The 16,760-nt window shown below is 46.1% G+C and overlaps 1 protein-coding gene across 1 annotated transcript in view; it reads right to left on the bottom strand.

The window, feature by feature from the left end:
- Positions 1-16,760, bottom strand: part of LOC144168069 (sodium channel protein type 4 subunit alpha B-like) — a 54,131-nt gene that overhangs the window by 10,468 nt on the left and 26,903 nt on the right. Inside the window, exons 7-9 of the mRNA XM_077697153.1 lie at positions 10,220-10,340; positions 8,692-8,859; positions 4,923-5,042 (exon numbers count right to left, since the gene is read on the bottom strand). Of these exons, the coding sequence (XP_077553279.1) occupies positions 4,923-5,042; positions 8,692-8,859; positions 10,220-10,340 (409 nt within the window). The remainder of the gene's footprint in view (positions 1-4,922; positions 5,043-8,691; positions 8,860-10,219; positions 10,341-16,760) is intronic.

The following is a 16,760-nucleotide window of genomic DNA, read 5'->3' as shown; positions in this document are numbered from 1 at the left end:
TTTTTAAATACTGCAGTCTCTCTCGAGACTTTTGCAGGGTGGCTACAGGTAAGTACATGCAAATACATATAAAATAAGGCAACAAACAATAAAACATAATATGCACACCAATAAAAATACATATCTTATTGTTATTATTGTTGAATTTAAACCACCAATCTAGCTGAGCCATCTGCGCGTACAGGTATACAAGCAAAAAGCATTCTCAATTGTAAACAAAGACAAATAATAAGTCGCACATCCCGCGATAATTATGCAGCTCTAGATGCTACGATGTATCGTGCAGTTTTTACAGATCACGATTAGCTTTTCCGAACTGCCGCGCAAATGCGCTATATTAATTCACAAAGCGCTTACTAAAACCTCGCAAATACTCACTGGCACTGGATTGCGATGGACGGTGGTGTCTGAATGTAACACCGTTGGTTAGTGTCGGACTTGCGTGCTTACGATTTTCTAAGAGTGCCTTAAAAAGCCGCGGCAACAAATCTATCATGACATGCATACCAATCAGAAACAATCTTAATATTTAATATTGCCTTATGCGACAGATGCTCATACAAGTCGCCACTCTTGTAAAATGATGTTGGGTGAAGACGTGAGGGGTTTTGCACTGGCACCGCGTGTAAGTACACATCGACAAATATAAAAAAAAAATCCTCCGTCGCATGCCCCCGCGCAAGGGACACCAGTAAATGCAGAGCATTGGGGGTGGTCACGTGGCGTAGGTTGTGGTAGTTGGCGGTGGTAGTTGTAGTTGTTGTTGTCGTAGGGGTTGGGTAGTTGGGTTGCGAGACGAGAGAGAGAGAGAGAGAGAGAGAGAGAGAGAGAGAGAGAGAGACGGGAGACGTAAGTACGTAACGTGTTATTTATTGCCATCGTTTGCACCCCACCCTCTCTGCGGGGCAATCGGTTGGATCGAGACGGCGCGCTGCCGACGCCGAACGCAAGCGTCTGAAGCGCGCTGCCGACGCCGAACTTCGTGCACGAGAATCCGCGGCCACACATCAACGTCGGGCCGCGGATCCTTCGCTCGGGCAACGAGTATATTCGTAGCCCGCGCAGTAGAGGGAGAGGAGGTAGCACCTGCTGCTGCAACGCCTCTTTCAGCGCCGAAGCACGCGCATGCACGCCCGCACCTGTTGTTGAGAGCGAGGAGGAGCGGGGGAGGGGCGCACGTGCTGGCTGGCTGCGGACGCCGACTTACGGACGCATAACATCGTGAGTTAAAGAAATGCTCTGCATTTAAAAATCAAAATAGGGACGCGAAACCGCAGCAGAGAGTGCCAGAACCGACTGCGCTTCGCTCGTATGATTGCTCCTGAAACTTTGTACTTGGCTCCTCATATTATTAAGTTAACCATAATAAATTTGTTGGTTATTGTCTTGTACCCGCCATTTTAAAGCTGGCTGCTGAACTCAATTTGATTGCTCGCTGCGAAAACGCGCGCTTCCTCGCTTGTGCCAAGCCGCAGTGTAATAGTTGATGCATAGTTGGCGAGCGCCACGGTGCGGCGGAAGACGCGGCCACGCCCCCTTTTCAACTTACGCTCTCTCCGGCCGATTGGGACGGCCGGAGCAAAACGCGCGCGGGGTGATCGCGGAGGCCATGCCGCTCCAGACCAAGTTGAGCTGAAAGACCTGCTTTTATGATATCATTGCAAACGTCGTTCGAACATACGTTTTGGCGCGAGAGTCATTATTTTAGCTTAAAGGAGCCATGAAGAGAAAATGCAAGTTGGTTTTATTCGAAAGATTTCGTGTTTTATAGTGCCCCCAGCGCTTGTCCGGATACAAACGGTGCTTTATTCACTGAGAAATTAAACAATTTAGGTTAAAATTTTGATTTTCCCGCTCAATCGTGCGTTTTCGTGGTCCCAAATGACATCACAGGAACCCACCGCTCTGCAGCCTAGAATACCTTCATTCACGCATCCGCCGTACAGGGTAGAGACACGTATACGCTGGCGCCGCCATTTTCGGTTGCTCGCTCGCCGCCGAAGGAAGTCATTGTGTCAAAACCGCGCTAAAATTATCGCCGCAACGCGCTTTACTGAAGAAGTTTGAATCATATTGTCTGTTTTGCGTTGCTAGGTCTCGTGGGAAACAAAAAGAATAACGCGTTGAGCCCGTTGGCCCAATTGCGGCGGCACGGGACCGTTCAAAGGTTGTCTCCACCCTGTACAGCGGTGTTGGTTTGTACCCGCGTTTCTTTACGTTCCGTAACCTAGATGGCGCCACCATACCGTGGCAAGCGCTTGGTTTGTTTTTGCCCGCATTTAAACCTGGCTTGTTCTTGTTCTGGGAGAAAATATTCGTTCCCTGAAACAGTGCTCGCTCGACAAATGGGGTCACGTAAGACACCGTTGCTTGCGTCAATCGGCCAGTGTCGTCTGAGACAACCCCAAGCCCCGTAGTGCTGTGCAGCTAAACCAAGCATGCTGTGCGCAGTACGAACAGCAGAACGCATCAGTACTTCTATGTTTACATGTGCTTTCGTAACTTCCACTGTTTGTCCCATCATTCTTATTGCTTTGTTCTTATTGCTCTTAAGATTGCTCCACCCAACTCACGACAATACTGCATAACCCCATGCCACATTTTTTTTGTTTATTAAAGAAATTTGTATTGTTAATTCCGGAAGGCCGTTGTTTTTACCCAAGATAAAAATTATTTTTTAAAATTTGGCAGAAATTGAGAGAATTATTTTTTAATGCGCAGAATTATTATGCCGCTTGCATTGAGTGCGCGTTTTTTATAAACAAAGTTTTAGTTTTTTCTAAATCCTGTCCGACCAATTATCTCCATTTATGCTATTATAACGAGTAGAAGTGTAATATTGGCGAAATTAATGCCACGCGTTACGCTTTTTGCGATTTTCCGTAATTTTTTAATATTGTTCTTATTTATTAGTTTCAAAAATTTCGTCCGACCAATTATCTCAATCTGCATTATCATCACGATTACATCTAAAACTTTCCCCAAATCTGTATTATTGCCGAAATGCAGGGCGTTACACGATTCGCCAGTTTCCGTAGTTATTTTACATTTTTCTTATTTTTTTTAGTTTTTCAAAATTTCGTCCGAACAATAAGTTCCATTTATGCTATTATATAACAATTATAGCTGCAACTTTCGCGAAATCTGTATTATTGTGGAAAGGCCATACGTTATACGCTGTGCAATTTTCCGTATTTTGCTTAAAATTTTGTGATTTTTAATTTTTTAAAATTTCTTCTGACTAATTCGTTTCATTTACGTTATTATAACGACTACATTTGTAAATTTCCTAAGCAATCTGCACTATAGTGTAAATGCAGGGCATTGCGCGGTTCGCTAGTTTCCGTAATTATTTTATATTTTTCTTATTTTTGGTTTTTCAAAATTTGTTGCGCCCACTTATCTCCATTTACGGTACTATAGTGATTAGCGATTACAGGTGGAATTTCCGCGATATCTGCATTTTTGTGGAAATGCAGGGCGTTACACGGTCCTGACTGTGGGGGTACCTCGACAAACAATGCTACGAATTAAAAAATTAGTGTCCTTCCATTCTGTAAAGATGCATGCACTCCACCGAATGCACGAAACAAACCCCATATGTTTGTCATTTACGATTCAGTATACGTCCTAACCATTCAGGTGAATGAAACTTGTAAGGACTGAATCTATCGTAGCGAACAAGCAGGAGGATGTCCGTTCCCCCCCCCCCCCCCCCGCCTCGTAGGCATCTTACTGTCGTCGTGACACACAACCCAGTCCGCTCGACTAGTGAGCACCCCAGACAGGTCGCATTCGGCTGTTTGATGTCCACGTGTAAGCCTCCCATCAGCACAACGGACATGTCATCAGTGAGGCCATGAAATCTATAGCTTCGCGCACTGTGCACGCATACACCGCCAATCGCTTATGTGCGCGTGCTTAGACGGGAAAGACACCAGCAAATCACAGTCGCGAAAGATTGGTCGGCGTTCGTGAGAGTAAAGCAGCTTCAGCAGAATTAAACCTTGGGGAGGGGTAGACATATACTGCTACGCTGTATTAAACGTTTACTTCCGCGTCAGCAAGGATGTAACAGCGGAAACATCGAACACAGAAAACTGAGTGTGTAAACCTAATAGCGTGCAAGCGGTGCGATCAAGCGCAACTAGACACACCACCAACATCACGTGGTCGTTTTTTGTTGCTGTGGCCTTGGTCGCTGTTGGGAATCGCACAAATGCCTGTGACGATACAAGGTGCTGGGTGAGCAAGTTGCTAAGGCAACAACGCTACTTTCTTTTTTTTTTTCGCTCATTCTTTGGACGAGCTTCTTAAGTTTGCGCTAAAATTTGCATAATTGTGCGTGGCATATTGGCAGAAACTTCCGAATGATAAAAACTGGCATCATGTCTTCTCGGTTCTATTGCGATAATTAGGCGGGAAAGTTAAACAAGATTCCCTTGCCAAATATAAGACCAAGATGTGAATAGAAAATGTAGGTCCTGTTCAAAATAATCTGAATTATTTTCTTCTTTTAGGATAGCTGCTTCTCTGCTCTTTTTAGATCTCCGGAGATATCAATAAAAACAAAAGACAACGAGCGAAATAGTTACATATTTTGAGCGTGGTGCGTGGGAGACGTTTGTATTTCTCAGGTCTGGGTCACCGTGTCCGTCTGGGTCAAACGTTCAGACGTAATTCATAAACGACACTAATTACAACAAGTTGTGTATTTGGCTGAGCAGACCATCGAATCAAGAGTTGGGCATGGAAAACATGAAACATCCCCTTCATTGTCCTCCTCTTGACATCCTGTTGAAACATCTTAATTGATTTTAATGCGGAACGAGCCCGTAAATCAGCCAATTTAATAGCACAACGAATTTGTTTGGAGATTAAAAGAGCATACCAGATTGGTTGAAGTTGAATAGGAGCCGTACCTTCATTCCCGGCCGCAGTGCCACGATTCTCACGGGCCTCAGCGCCCTGGTCGCGCGCAGTACGTCGATCAGAGAGCCCTGGAATCCCACCATGTCCAAAATCTCGTAGAGTAGCGATGTCTGCAATGAAAATAACCACGTAGAATACGTCGCTGTTGGCTTGAAATTACGTCACTTCACAGAATGTGGCAGGTTCTACTGGTATTAGATTGCGTTAATAGAGAAGTGCAAAGACCGGGATGCCCTTATTTAAGGCACTTCAAGGACAAACACTTCGCTCCCGTGTTATCAACGCGGAGGACACCCTAGAGTGGACCTAATTCTTTACAGCCGCGCAGCCACACAGAACCTTAGAAACGAGCACGGGGGTGGAAAGACCGTTTGATATCGCCACTAGTTATTGGCATATCAAACCACTGGTAATAATACCGCCTGATGCGCATTCTGTTGTATGGAATGCCAGCCCCGCTGTTGTTTGTGGGTGCACCTGGGCGCATGAATTATTGTGCGTGGCTAGGGTGATGGGGGATTCGTATCCAGAGCCCTATATTCCGATCCACACCTTTAACCTGCGTAACGAATTTCTTAAAAACTGAGATAACTATATAACCTTCGATACGTTTTGAGTGTTTATAGAAACATTGAGAAAGAAATTCAGTGTAGAATTAGTGTCGCCTGTGTAGGTTGTTGGGCAACACCCCCGACGAATGAACAGTAGGCAATATATCGCATTGAATAGAGTAGTGTAAAACTCCGTACCACCGAAGATTATTTTGGGGGCAGATACTGGGCGCTCCAAATTTTGTTGAAGAAAAAAATTTTCGTCGGCCTCACGATCACTGGGAAAAATAACTGTTCGAGCAGAAATTAGAAATTGGAAACAAGCCTCTTTAGTAAGGTAAAAACCACGGTGGAATTAGGCAACTCGGGATAGCGAGCTCGGTGGTCATAGCCAAACACTAAAACAGAGAAGGGGATATGGATCGGCAAGTACTGCGGAAAAGTCACAACAATTCAACCATCCGGTTAATACTAAAGGGATTGTTTGTGGGGTTTAACGCGGTGGAGCTATACATCGGCTATGAGGCGCACCGTGGTGGAGGGTTCCGGATTAACTTATACCACCTGGACGTCCTTAACGTCTTCCTAAATCTAGACACACCAGCGCTTTCGCTTTCCGCCTTCATCAGAAAAACAACCATTGCGTGTGGGATGAAACCCGCCCCCTTGGGCCCAGCAATTCATACTAAGGGGGCTAACATCAGTCGCGACGGGTATATTAGGGGAAACAATTTGATAAAAATGATTAATTCAAGAAATTTGGGCCCAAAGACACCATTCGGCCATCCCAAGGTAGGTCCGGTGGTGAGGCTATTCACAGAAACACGCTAATGGTGGTGTTTTCATGCCACACACGTCACATTTATTGATAGTTTTTTTTTCTAAAGAGTGTTATTTCGCCTCTGCACTTGTTGATGTCACGCTTTTCAGCCATCTAGAAAGTAGCTTGAACCTTGCCTTAGACAGACCACGGCTACGCCGAGCAGTTCACAAGCTTTTCACGAGTCTGTACTGATCGGAGTCTATAACAACATGCTCTTTGAAACATTTTTCGTAGGTTATAAGCCAAAACCGGCAGGGCCATTGCCAGAAAGTAGCGAAATAACAACAACAACGTGCGCAATTGTCATTTTTTAATTTTGCGAATGTCGACTTCCACGTAGCAGCCTAGATTGAAAAATGCATGTGTAGTGTTTTTGCCCGACGTAACGTTTTCCGCCAGATATGTACAAAGAGCAGCCGCAGAAACCCGTATTTTAAACCCGTGTTCCCACCTGAAAACGCTCTGCCTCCCCGATAATGAGGACAGCCAACAGTAGCTAGAACTGAATTTGAGAGTAAATTTGCTAAACTGAAACGCTCGGCTCCAGTTTTCACGCGTGCGCTATAGGTATGGCGCTTTCTCAAGGTCGAAGGACGGCATTCATGTTTTCGTCATTATGCAGCCAAGTACAAATCCCAACGGCAAGCCGTCACAACAAATGCCTGAATCTGCGCTACAAAGAGGGTATATGATTACAACCGTTGAATAGTTATCAAATTTTCCATAGTTTTGTCATTACACTGCTGTTTGCACCCTCGTTTTCGAACGTAGAGTACAGCAGCACCGGCGCATTTTCAGTGCTTTAATAATCGCTGATGACAAATGCAAAGAAGTAAATATGCAGAAGTGTTCCAAACAATAACAGGAAAATAAATCTAGTTGGCCACAAAATGGAACGTCTGTACCCCGCATACAGGTTAACCCAACTTTCAGCGGCCTAAAAAACGGGTGGACTGAGGTGCCGCACTTTCCATGGTATTGTGAAAAAACCAGAGGCTGTATCAGATTGTGAATCAGCTTGCAAACGTAATGCACTAGATAAAATTAGCCGCGCATCTGCTTGCTTCACTCCAAATATCGTTTAAAGACGATAGTCGTCTGCCTCCTCCGCCACGTAACCTGTTTTCGGCTCTCCGCTACCAGCCCTCATGCTCTTCCCCTTTTCTCTCGCTCCTCTCGTGGTGAATTCAACACTGGTTTGTATAATGCAGTTCAATTTTCCCGCCTTCGCAGTGCTCGATCCCCATCGTCTGGCGCAGTGCCAATCATTTCCTCTATTTTTGAGCACCTTATTACCTCGCTTTTTCCGGGGCTTGGCGTAGGTGTACACAGTGTTGTGCATGCGCCAGGAGCATTGGATTGGATTTGATTTGGATTGAATTAGATTAAATTGAATTGTATCGGATTGAATAATATTGAAATTTTACATAATGCGCACAGACGTTGTCACTCATTTATATGCGCCAGTGGGCAATGCCACGGATGATTTACGGTAAGAACGGTACCCAGTGCTTCGCCCACTTCGTGGAGATGCGTAAATGTTTTTCCTGTTCTGACTGGAACTGTATGAGCGGCAGCCCTGTCCTTTTTCTGCTCGCTTTTATCTACCAGCTGGAACCCTTCAGCGCCATTTTTAACTCTTCACCTGTTTTTTTTTCATTTGCTGTCGTAAAAACTAACCCTAACGTGTTCCTACATAAAAGAACAACGCTGAGACTACCGCTTAGGCACAAATTTTGCCTCAAATCTGCGTCAGGGTTCCTTTGCGCTTAATGAAAGAGACATATTTGACATGTCAGAGCAACTTAAGTAGTTTAGAACGATTCTTCCTGTGTAAATGTGTTGTGTTGCAATTTGGTCAAACATTGGCCCGTAGGAAGTATCAACAGACAGACAGACAGACAGACAGACAGACAGACAGACAGACAGACAGACAGACAGACAGACAGACAGACAGACAGACAGACAGACAGACAGAAGGCCAAAACTGACTTTAAGCAGCCCAAGGAAGACTATCGTCGTCGGTTCGACGGCGCTGGTTAAAACAGAAGACGGACTACAAAATACACTTGCCGTATAGACTCCGCACTGACAACTGTTTATTGCAATTGAAATGAGAACGCTGATATACAAGAAAAGTTTATTTCCATTATATTTAGTTTGCTTTTCTTGTGTATAAGTGTTGTCATTTCTATTTCTAGAAACAGTTGTCGGTGCGCAGTCTATACGTCAAGCGTATGTGTCCTTTCTAGTCCGTCTTCTGCTATACCGAGCGCAATCGAACCAACGATGTATAACCAACCATACCGCCACCAGGCGCTACTCAAGACTATCGCCATTGAAATAACGAATGGCACGGGACAAAACAGCCCCCCAGTAGCTTACCGCTTGAACGAGGAAGTCCAACAGGTGCCATCCGGACGAGAAGTAGGCGTGCGGGCCCTTCGCGACAAGCACAAGCACCACGTCGACGCTGAGAAGCACGGTGAGCAGCGAGCTGGACAACTGTAGCCGGCCGCGCACCTTGCCGCCGGTCTGGCTGCTCTCGAGGGACTGCGTGGATGCAAGGCTCTGCTGATCCACTGAGACCATTGGCCGGAAATACGCAGCCCTCCCTCTAAGCGCTATGGGCCAACACTGTTCGGAAGGGGAGAAAAGCCTCTCTCACTTTAATTATTGCCTTTTAGTTTGGGGACGTACGACCGCCACAAATATTACTAAACTACATCTACCACAAAAAAAGCCGCGCTATCTGCATCTAATTCGGCTTATGATGGCACACCCAACCCACTTTCGAAAACCTCGGGCTTCGTCCCATTCCAGTACTGCATGAAGAAAAACTTATTAAGAGCTACAACAGAGAAACAAGAACAAATAGAAAACTCGAACCTGACTCCACATCATAACATTTATAACAGACGTCATCCAGAAGCATGGTTTCTGCCCTACCCACGTACCACTTACGGAGAACAATTGTGCTACACCTTGCCATGCCTGTTAAGCTCACGTAATCAATGAACAACGTTGTTTTTGTATTATTGATTTTTTTTATTTTTTGTGGTGTACCTTATTCATTCTGTGCAACTGTCTTGCTGAAGTGTGCTATTGAGTTTGGTTTTAACATGAATTGATTGTGTTGCTGCCATGGACTCTAAATTTTTTGTACTACATTGACTCACCTATATATTTTTGGTTTTGCTTTTGTATAAGTGTATACATTTGTTTTATAAATCAATTAGGGGGCACGGACTTCGTCAAGCCGCTTCTCTTGGCTTTTTATCCGCGCTCCTGACGTCTGTATTATGATCCCTAGAGATATCTGTATTTTGATGTCGAATAAACTTGACTTGACTTGGAAACGTGACACTAGTGGTGTGCTTCTATATCCTTCAGAAAGAAACGGAATTCACTGCGTTATTAATTTGCGTTTGTATATCAAGCCGTCTCAAACTTCAGAAAAAAATAACTCTTTATTATTATTAACGTTAACCGGGCTTACCTGGCTAATGGTACTGTCGCGATGATACCGGTACAATCGCCTTCTTGAGGCATGTACCACGCTTCAGTAAATGTTATTAACTTTGTACAGTATACCCTTTGGGAGTAGTGCGCCATGTGCGATTGACAGCCTCATGTAATGAAAACGACGGCGTTAGCGCTTGAGCTCCTGTCCTCGCGTGTCTGGGTATGCCCTCCATCTTCGGAGGCCTCCTTCTAAATGCCACCTCTGCCCTTGGTCTTCAATCATGCGCTTCGACTAATAAATATGTTCGGCTCGCCTTTCATCCGTCTACGGTTTAACACTTCGTCCATCAAGACGTAACAGTACACTATGCCTAAATTGGGTAAGCAGCAATATTACAGTAGCGTTCAGAGCAGTAACACTAATAGGCTGACGCGAGGGGGCTCTCACCAGCACAACGCTGCTGAGTACGATGAGAAGCGCCACCAGTAACCGGTAGGCCCGGTGCTCCGTGAAGGTTCGTGCCTTACCCTGCGCCTTCAGCCAGGCAAGGGCCGCTATGCCGGTCCGCCTGCAAATGTCACCCGCCCAGTCCGGCAAATAGTTACGTATACAATAGGTACTGGCCTATCCTCGATAATGTTGATACGAATGGCACTGTAGAAACTTCGAAATATTCACGTACCTTGGCCGTGCCTCCGAAGTTTCTATTCAAAAGTCGTTTTTCGTCGTGTGGCTATGCGACCTTCGTTGGGAAAACACGGTAAACATACGGGTGGCGACAAGCGTCTTTTTCCGTCAAAGCGGGTCACAACCAATCAGTTATAACACGTCTCCTCTTTTTTTTTTCACAACACCTGTCTTATGACTTGGGTAAGGTCCATATTTCTTGAATTGTAACATGCACAACATTTCGTTACCTTTAAATTGCAAATCCCTGTTTTCAAACGCACTAATCCTAACGTGCGTTCTTGAGAGAACACAAAACCGAACGAAGAGCTGACAGTCGACATAAAAGGCAGTCTGCATTTAACGAATCACTAGTTTTGAAGAGCTATCGGTCCTGCTAAACAATACTGAATCAATGTCTTCTTCATAGCTCACTCGTACAACGTGCGATGAAAGTTCGTCTGAACGAACAAAGTGAACTATTCGCCCCCTCTCTGAACCAGGTGGACTCTACAGATAATACGAAACATTTCCAATCCAACTACAAATACTTATATCTAACTTGCTTTGTCAAACGAGTGATTGCATGTTTTACTGGCGAAACCTGATATCAGCTCCCATTATATGTTGGTATTCCTGTGTTTGGCGATTTAGATGAGGAGGTCAAAAGAGCGCGCGCTCGCCAATGATATCCATACTGTCTACTCGGGGTGCTTCAGACAGAGTAGAAAAGCCCCAGTTGTTCTTTGCCGTTCCCCCCCATTCGAGGTGGCCCGGAAATTGCCTCACCAGTTTCGGGATGTAAAATACGCTAAAAATGGCTTAGATGAAAAACATACGTGACAAAGAAATGGTGAACGCCTCACCCTTGAATAGGATACGCGTAAGTTGTTCGGCGCTAGCAGGCATGAGAAACATGAATTGTCGGGCTGTCGAAACACCCACTCATCGCGTCGCCTACTTGAAAAGAGTTGGCATAGCGATGCGCCGTCGCTTCAGCAACAACATACGAAAATAGCGCGATGTTTACCGCTGTGCCGGTGCTTCCGTCTTAAAGGGACCGTGCAACACTTTTTTCAAGTTTCTTCAAAATTTAAATGCTTCCAGAATGTAGTCACCCAGCACACCCACTGCTTTGATTAGGGGGTCGCAAAGTACCTCAGCCACAAAAACTGCTCTATACCCATCAGATAACTTGTAAACTCTCTCAAAAGATTTCTGTCTATTCCCCGGTCTGGACGTTCTTCAACGGCTCGAATTACGTCACTAAAGCCATGAGCAGCTTTTGGACGGTTTTCCTTCAGTTGTCGCAATGAACTTTTTTCGATAGTGACTGTTTAAAAAAGCTGCAAAAACAAAGCTGAAATGGAAGGCGTATCTGGTGCGACGAGAAAATCCCGCAGTGCCGCTTCGTGCTGGCGATAACTAGCTTTCGCAGGAAAGAGTGAAAACGCGTATCGAAAGTGTTGCAGCGTCCCAGGAAACTGCGCAGATCGTTTCATTTGCTCTACGTGTAGCGGGTTCTCCAAAAGCAGCGTCCGAAAATGCATGCAAAACAGCTCCAAGAATGTTTATTCATATGTGGAGCTTGCTGACATAATATTATCCCGAAGCAGTTTCTTATTATAAAGGCACCATCGGATTTCGCGATTATATGCCTCGCAGCTGGTGACACTCGGAGCAATTATTTCTAGTTGAGCAATAAGGAGTTATACACAAGAAAAACGTTCTGAATTTAGCCTGTGCTTGTAAATAGGCGAGTTTAAAAACACACACCCTGAAAATGTCATTCAAATACATCGGCTCTTTGAAGTGCAGCAGGCACCGGAATATATTGCCGTATGCAGATATCAAAATTTTTAGGTATAGCAGGGGTGAGAAACACATGGTTTGTTTCGGTACCCGCATAAGAGCAAAATGTAGCGGCAAATACTGCAATTACGAACTTTGAATGCGTTGTTTCTCAGTTGAAAAGACTGCAGAAAAACTGGCACACGTTGAAGTAGTGCTGATCCCACAAAATATACACTTCAATTTGTAGAATTTCGGAAGAATGAAGTAAAATAAACAGGTGTTGCGGCATAATTAACGCAAGCACTGACAGAAACGTACTGACGATTATCACCCAAACACTCAGCCACCTAATAATGCGATCCAACCCCGCTCCAGTTGTTTTCAGAAAATGCGCTGGCCTTCAAGTTTCAAAGGCGCATCTTCTTTCGCGCGGATGTGAGAAACCATCACTTGCTCCGCACTCAGTAGAAGAACACCATTGAGGAGTCATAAGATAAGTCACGCAAGATCCCATTAGCCACTCCATGCACACAACTGTGCGAAGTAGCGCGCGTTTAAATTACAATATCTTCTTTTCATTCATGTCGCAAGGGGCCCAAAATTTTTATGTAATAAATCAGGGCACCCCTCAAAAGAAAAACTCACCCATCTGCCGCAGGTAGAGCGCCTGTCCCGCTCGGGAAAGGTTTCTGCAATCATGCGCATCAACGCAGAAAAGTAGTTCTGTTAATCATTTGAAGTAAATTGAGGGATAAGTCATCATTTTACGACTCACATTTTTTAAAAGAGAATACATAATCGACACCTGTGCACTCGCCAAGCATGACGGCAAATAAACAATTAAAGATCCCTGGTGCAACGTTCGGAATACATGAACACCTGTTCCATGCTTCTCATGAACTTGGACACGGCCCGATGCACAGGCCTGGCGCCGGCTTTCAATGCCTGCAGTACGGTGTTCGGCGCCGCTCCTCGCACACCGTGCCAAGAGAGTATTGCGTTTTTACCGTGGCAGTGGTTATGTCTGCTCGATTTAGCAGCGGCATTGGGTGCCCCTAACTCATGTCGCCGAATAACAGCGGAATTTCTTTCCCGCCATTGCAATTTCATCCTGTTTTGCGCCCACCCGAAGCTCTGACACTGGTCTCCAGAGAAGTAGCCTAGTCCGCACCCCGACGCCATATCAGTTGTCTCAAAGGAATCATTCAAAAAGCGCCGTCTCAAGTAAATCATTTGCTGTTCCGGACTTTGGTAGTTTGCTTGCTCGTCAGCGTCCGAACCGTACAGTAAACTAAAACAACCTTCTGTTGAAGTACTACTTCGTTTTAACTTATAGACTTAAGATAGATGCGCGAAAGCGCCACGGTCACCTACACGATCAGCGCGACCCTAGGATATATTACCAGCACAGCTGTTTAGGTTGACACAACTTCGTCCGTCGTAGACAGAAAACTCCGGAGCGTCAAGTTAACGTGGTTCCGGGAATCGAACTCGGGATATTTACGCCGTGACACCGGCAACTTAACCACTGGGCTGTCCCAAAGGGTCGAGAGGTACGAGTTAGCAGCGGTGGGGAACAATATTACGTGCAGCCAATAGAAAAAAAATAAAAACGCTTCCTGTGGTCGGAATCGAACCTGGGTCCCTCGCGTTATGAAACAGGCGTCGATATGGTTCTACTATCATATTTTTTTTCTTTATTGCCTGCTTCGCGACAACACAACACGCACTGTTCAGTACACAAATTACTAGCTCCAGCCACAAATGGGCTGAAGGGAGTGGCTTAAAACATGTTAAATTGCGCTAGAACATCCAGAATGGGTAACCACTCAGACTCTTCCGGCATGACTCGATAAACTTCTCTTGTATAAGCAACGCTTTCAATGAAGTACTCTCGCAGTGTGCGAGCATCCTCTTCGGCATTTTGAACCGCCATGCGAGTTTTCCACATAGAATGCAGACTAAGTGCCATGAACATATCACAGGGCACGCCTCCATCATTGTTTACGGGCAAAAAGCGAATGCCATAAGGCGTTAATGGTAGGTCTTTTTTCAGGGTTCGTTGGAGGATGTCCCAGTGAAATACCGCATCCCAACAGTCCAGAAGGATGTGCTCAATTGTTTCCAGCTTTTGGCATAGTCTACAGTTAAGTGTCCGTGGGTGTACACATAGTCCTTTTTCCTGCAGCCAGGGTTTTATGAATGAATGACTTTATTTCTCGTAAAGCTTACAAAACCAGTACGACGGACGATTTGGGAAAAAGTTGCTCGCAGGCAACTTGGCCAGCCCAAAAGCCCGGTAGACTCACAGGGCAGCAAGAGAGAGAAATAAACGTTTATTTGCTGAAAAGACTAGCCAGGTCTTGATCCTTGCCGGTCCGAGGTGGTAGGTCTCCTCAGTCCAGGAAACCTTTGGCGGTGGCTGCCGTCTTCGCCCGGTTCACCAGATTCTTCTGGTTCTCCGGATCCTCGTAGACGATCAGTGCCTCCCACTTTTCAGCGATGTCGTGGTCACCGGTGGTAAGGGCGCTTGCAATATCTTGTGGTGCAGCAGTCAGGGTTGTTGAGGATGCTCGGCTATCCACAGGTGGGTCTGGACGGCGGTCATCGCAAGGGCACTCCAGGATCATGTGTGCCAAGGTGTCGGGTATGTCGCAGTAAGGGTAGAGATATGAAAATTGCGTGGGGTAGATGCGGTTCATGATTATTCCGTGTGTGTACGTGTTTGTTTGGAGCCGACGAAAGATTACGCTCTCTTCCTTGGTGAGGTCGGAGTGTGGTGGGGGATATCTCCTCCGCTCAAGTCGGTAGTGCTGAAGTATGGCCCTGTAGGTGATGGGTACGTCTGCTGCACCCGTTGCAGCACGGATGTTGGGTGGCAGGAAGGCCCGGCTGGTGTGCTCTCGGGCTGCAGCGTGCGCTGCTTCGTTTCCCGCCATCCCTTCATGCCCCGGGATCTAGGTGACGTAGGTGTCAGGAAGTTGGGGGCGCGTCTTTAAGATATTAAGAGCCGTCGCGGACACGCGTCCTTTCTGGAAGTTCTGACATGCCGCTTGGGAGTCGGTGAATATCAATGCTCGGTCGCTGCAGGTCGTCATTGCCAAGGCGATGGCTGCTTCTTCTGCAGTTTCGGGGTTACGAGCCGGTATTGTTGCCGACGTCAATTCCCTGCCTCGTGGGTCCGTGACGCTTATGGCGAAAGCAGTGTGGTCTGGATATCGAGCAGCGTCTGTGTATCTGGTGTTAGGATCCTTTTCATATTTTCGGAGGAGTTCCTTCGATCTTGCCTGTCTTCTTTCTTTGTGGTAAGTGGGATGCATGTTACGTGGTATGCGTGCTATACAGATTGTCTCTCGGAGTTCCGATGGTAGTCTCGCCTTTTGGTCGGTGTCCGCGATGTAGGTTTCACTGTAATTGAGGAAACGGAGTACTGCTCTGCCTGTAGGAGTGAGCTTGAGGCGTTCGCGTTGGCTGGCTTTGTGGGCTTCGACCAGCTCTTCCCACGTATTATGCACGCCTAATTTAAGGAGCTTGTCGGTGGATGCCATGAAAGGAAGGCGTAGAGCAGTCTTGGTTGCTTTCCTAATAATTATGTCCAATTTGTTTATTTCAGCGTTTTTTAAGGCTAAGTATGGGGTGCCATACGTGATCCTACTGCTTATTAATGCTTGAATGATCCGCAAGGTGTCTTGTTCTTTGAGCCCCCTTCGTTGATTCGCGATTCTTTTAACGAGGTGGGTGACTTGTGTCACCGTTTTTTGTAGCTTGGGAAGATGAGCTGCACCCGATCCATCCTTGTGTATGGTCAGACCTAGTACACGAAGGGACTTGACCCTGGGAATTTCCACTCCATAAAGAGTGACGCTGGGATCTGGATCAAGAAGTTTAGGTGGTCGTCCTCGAGTTCGAGCCTTCAGCACAAGAAGTTCGGACTTCTCCGGAGCACACTGGAGACCGCAAGAGTCCAAGTACTTTACTATCACGTCGATAGCCTCCTGCAGGGCATCCTGTTGTCTTCCAGTTGTAGGCGCTCTCATCCACAGCGTGAGGTCGTCTGCGTAAAGAGCATGCCTCAGTCCTTCGATAGTTTGAAGTTTCTTTGGCAGGTCAGGCATGGCGATGTTAAAAAGCAGCGGGGAGACCACTGAACCTTGAGGCGTGCCTTTGTTTGGTAGGGGGAATTTTGCGCCTCGAAGGTTGCCGATGCCCACCGTTGCCGTGCGATTCGTGAGAAAGTTTTGAACATAATTGTAAGCTTTGGGGCCGCAATTAGTACTTTGCAGATTTTCGAGGATCTTTTCATGCTTGACATTGTCAAAAGCGCCCTTGACGTCGATAGCAAGTATACAGGACTTGTGATGGCGATCCAAGCGGTCTATGATGTCCTCCTTCAGAAGCAGAAGGATATCTTGGGTAGACAGATGCTGTCGGAACCCAAACATTGTGTCCGGTATGTACCCGTTGTCCTCGAGATATGGCGTGAGCCGATCGTGGACCATGTGCTCAAGAAGTTTACCCGCGCAGGAAG

Source organism: Haemaphysalis longicornis, unplaced genomic scaffold (assembly GCF_048455015.1).
Source record: "Haemaphysalis longicornis isolate Haplotype H1 unplaced genomic scaffold, Haemaphysalis longicornis Haplotype H1 scaffold_2, whole genome shotgun sequence".
In the NCBI taxonomy this organism is placed as follows: Eukaryota; Metazoa; Arthropoda; class Arachnida; order Ixodida; family Ixodidae; genus Haemaphysalis; species Haemaphysalis longicornis.
The sequence above is the reverse complement of the archived record's forward strand: the minus strand, read 5'-3'. Positions and strand labels throughout refer to the sequence as shown.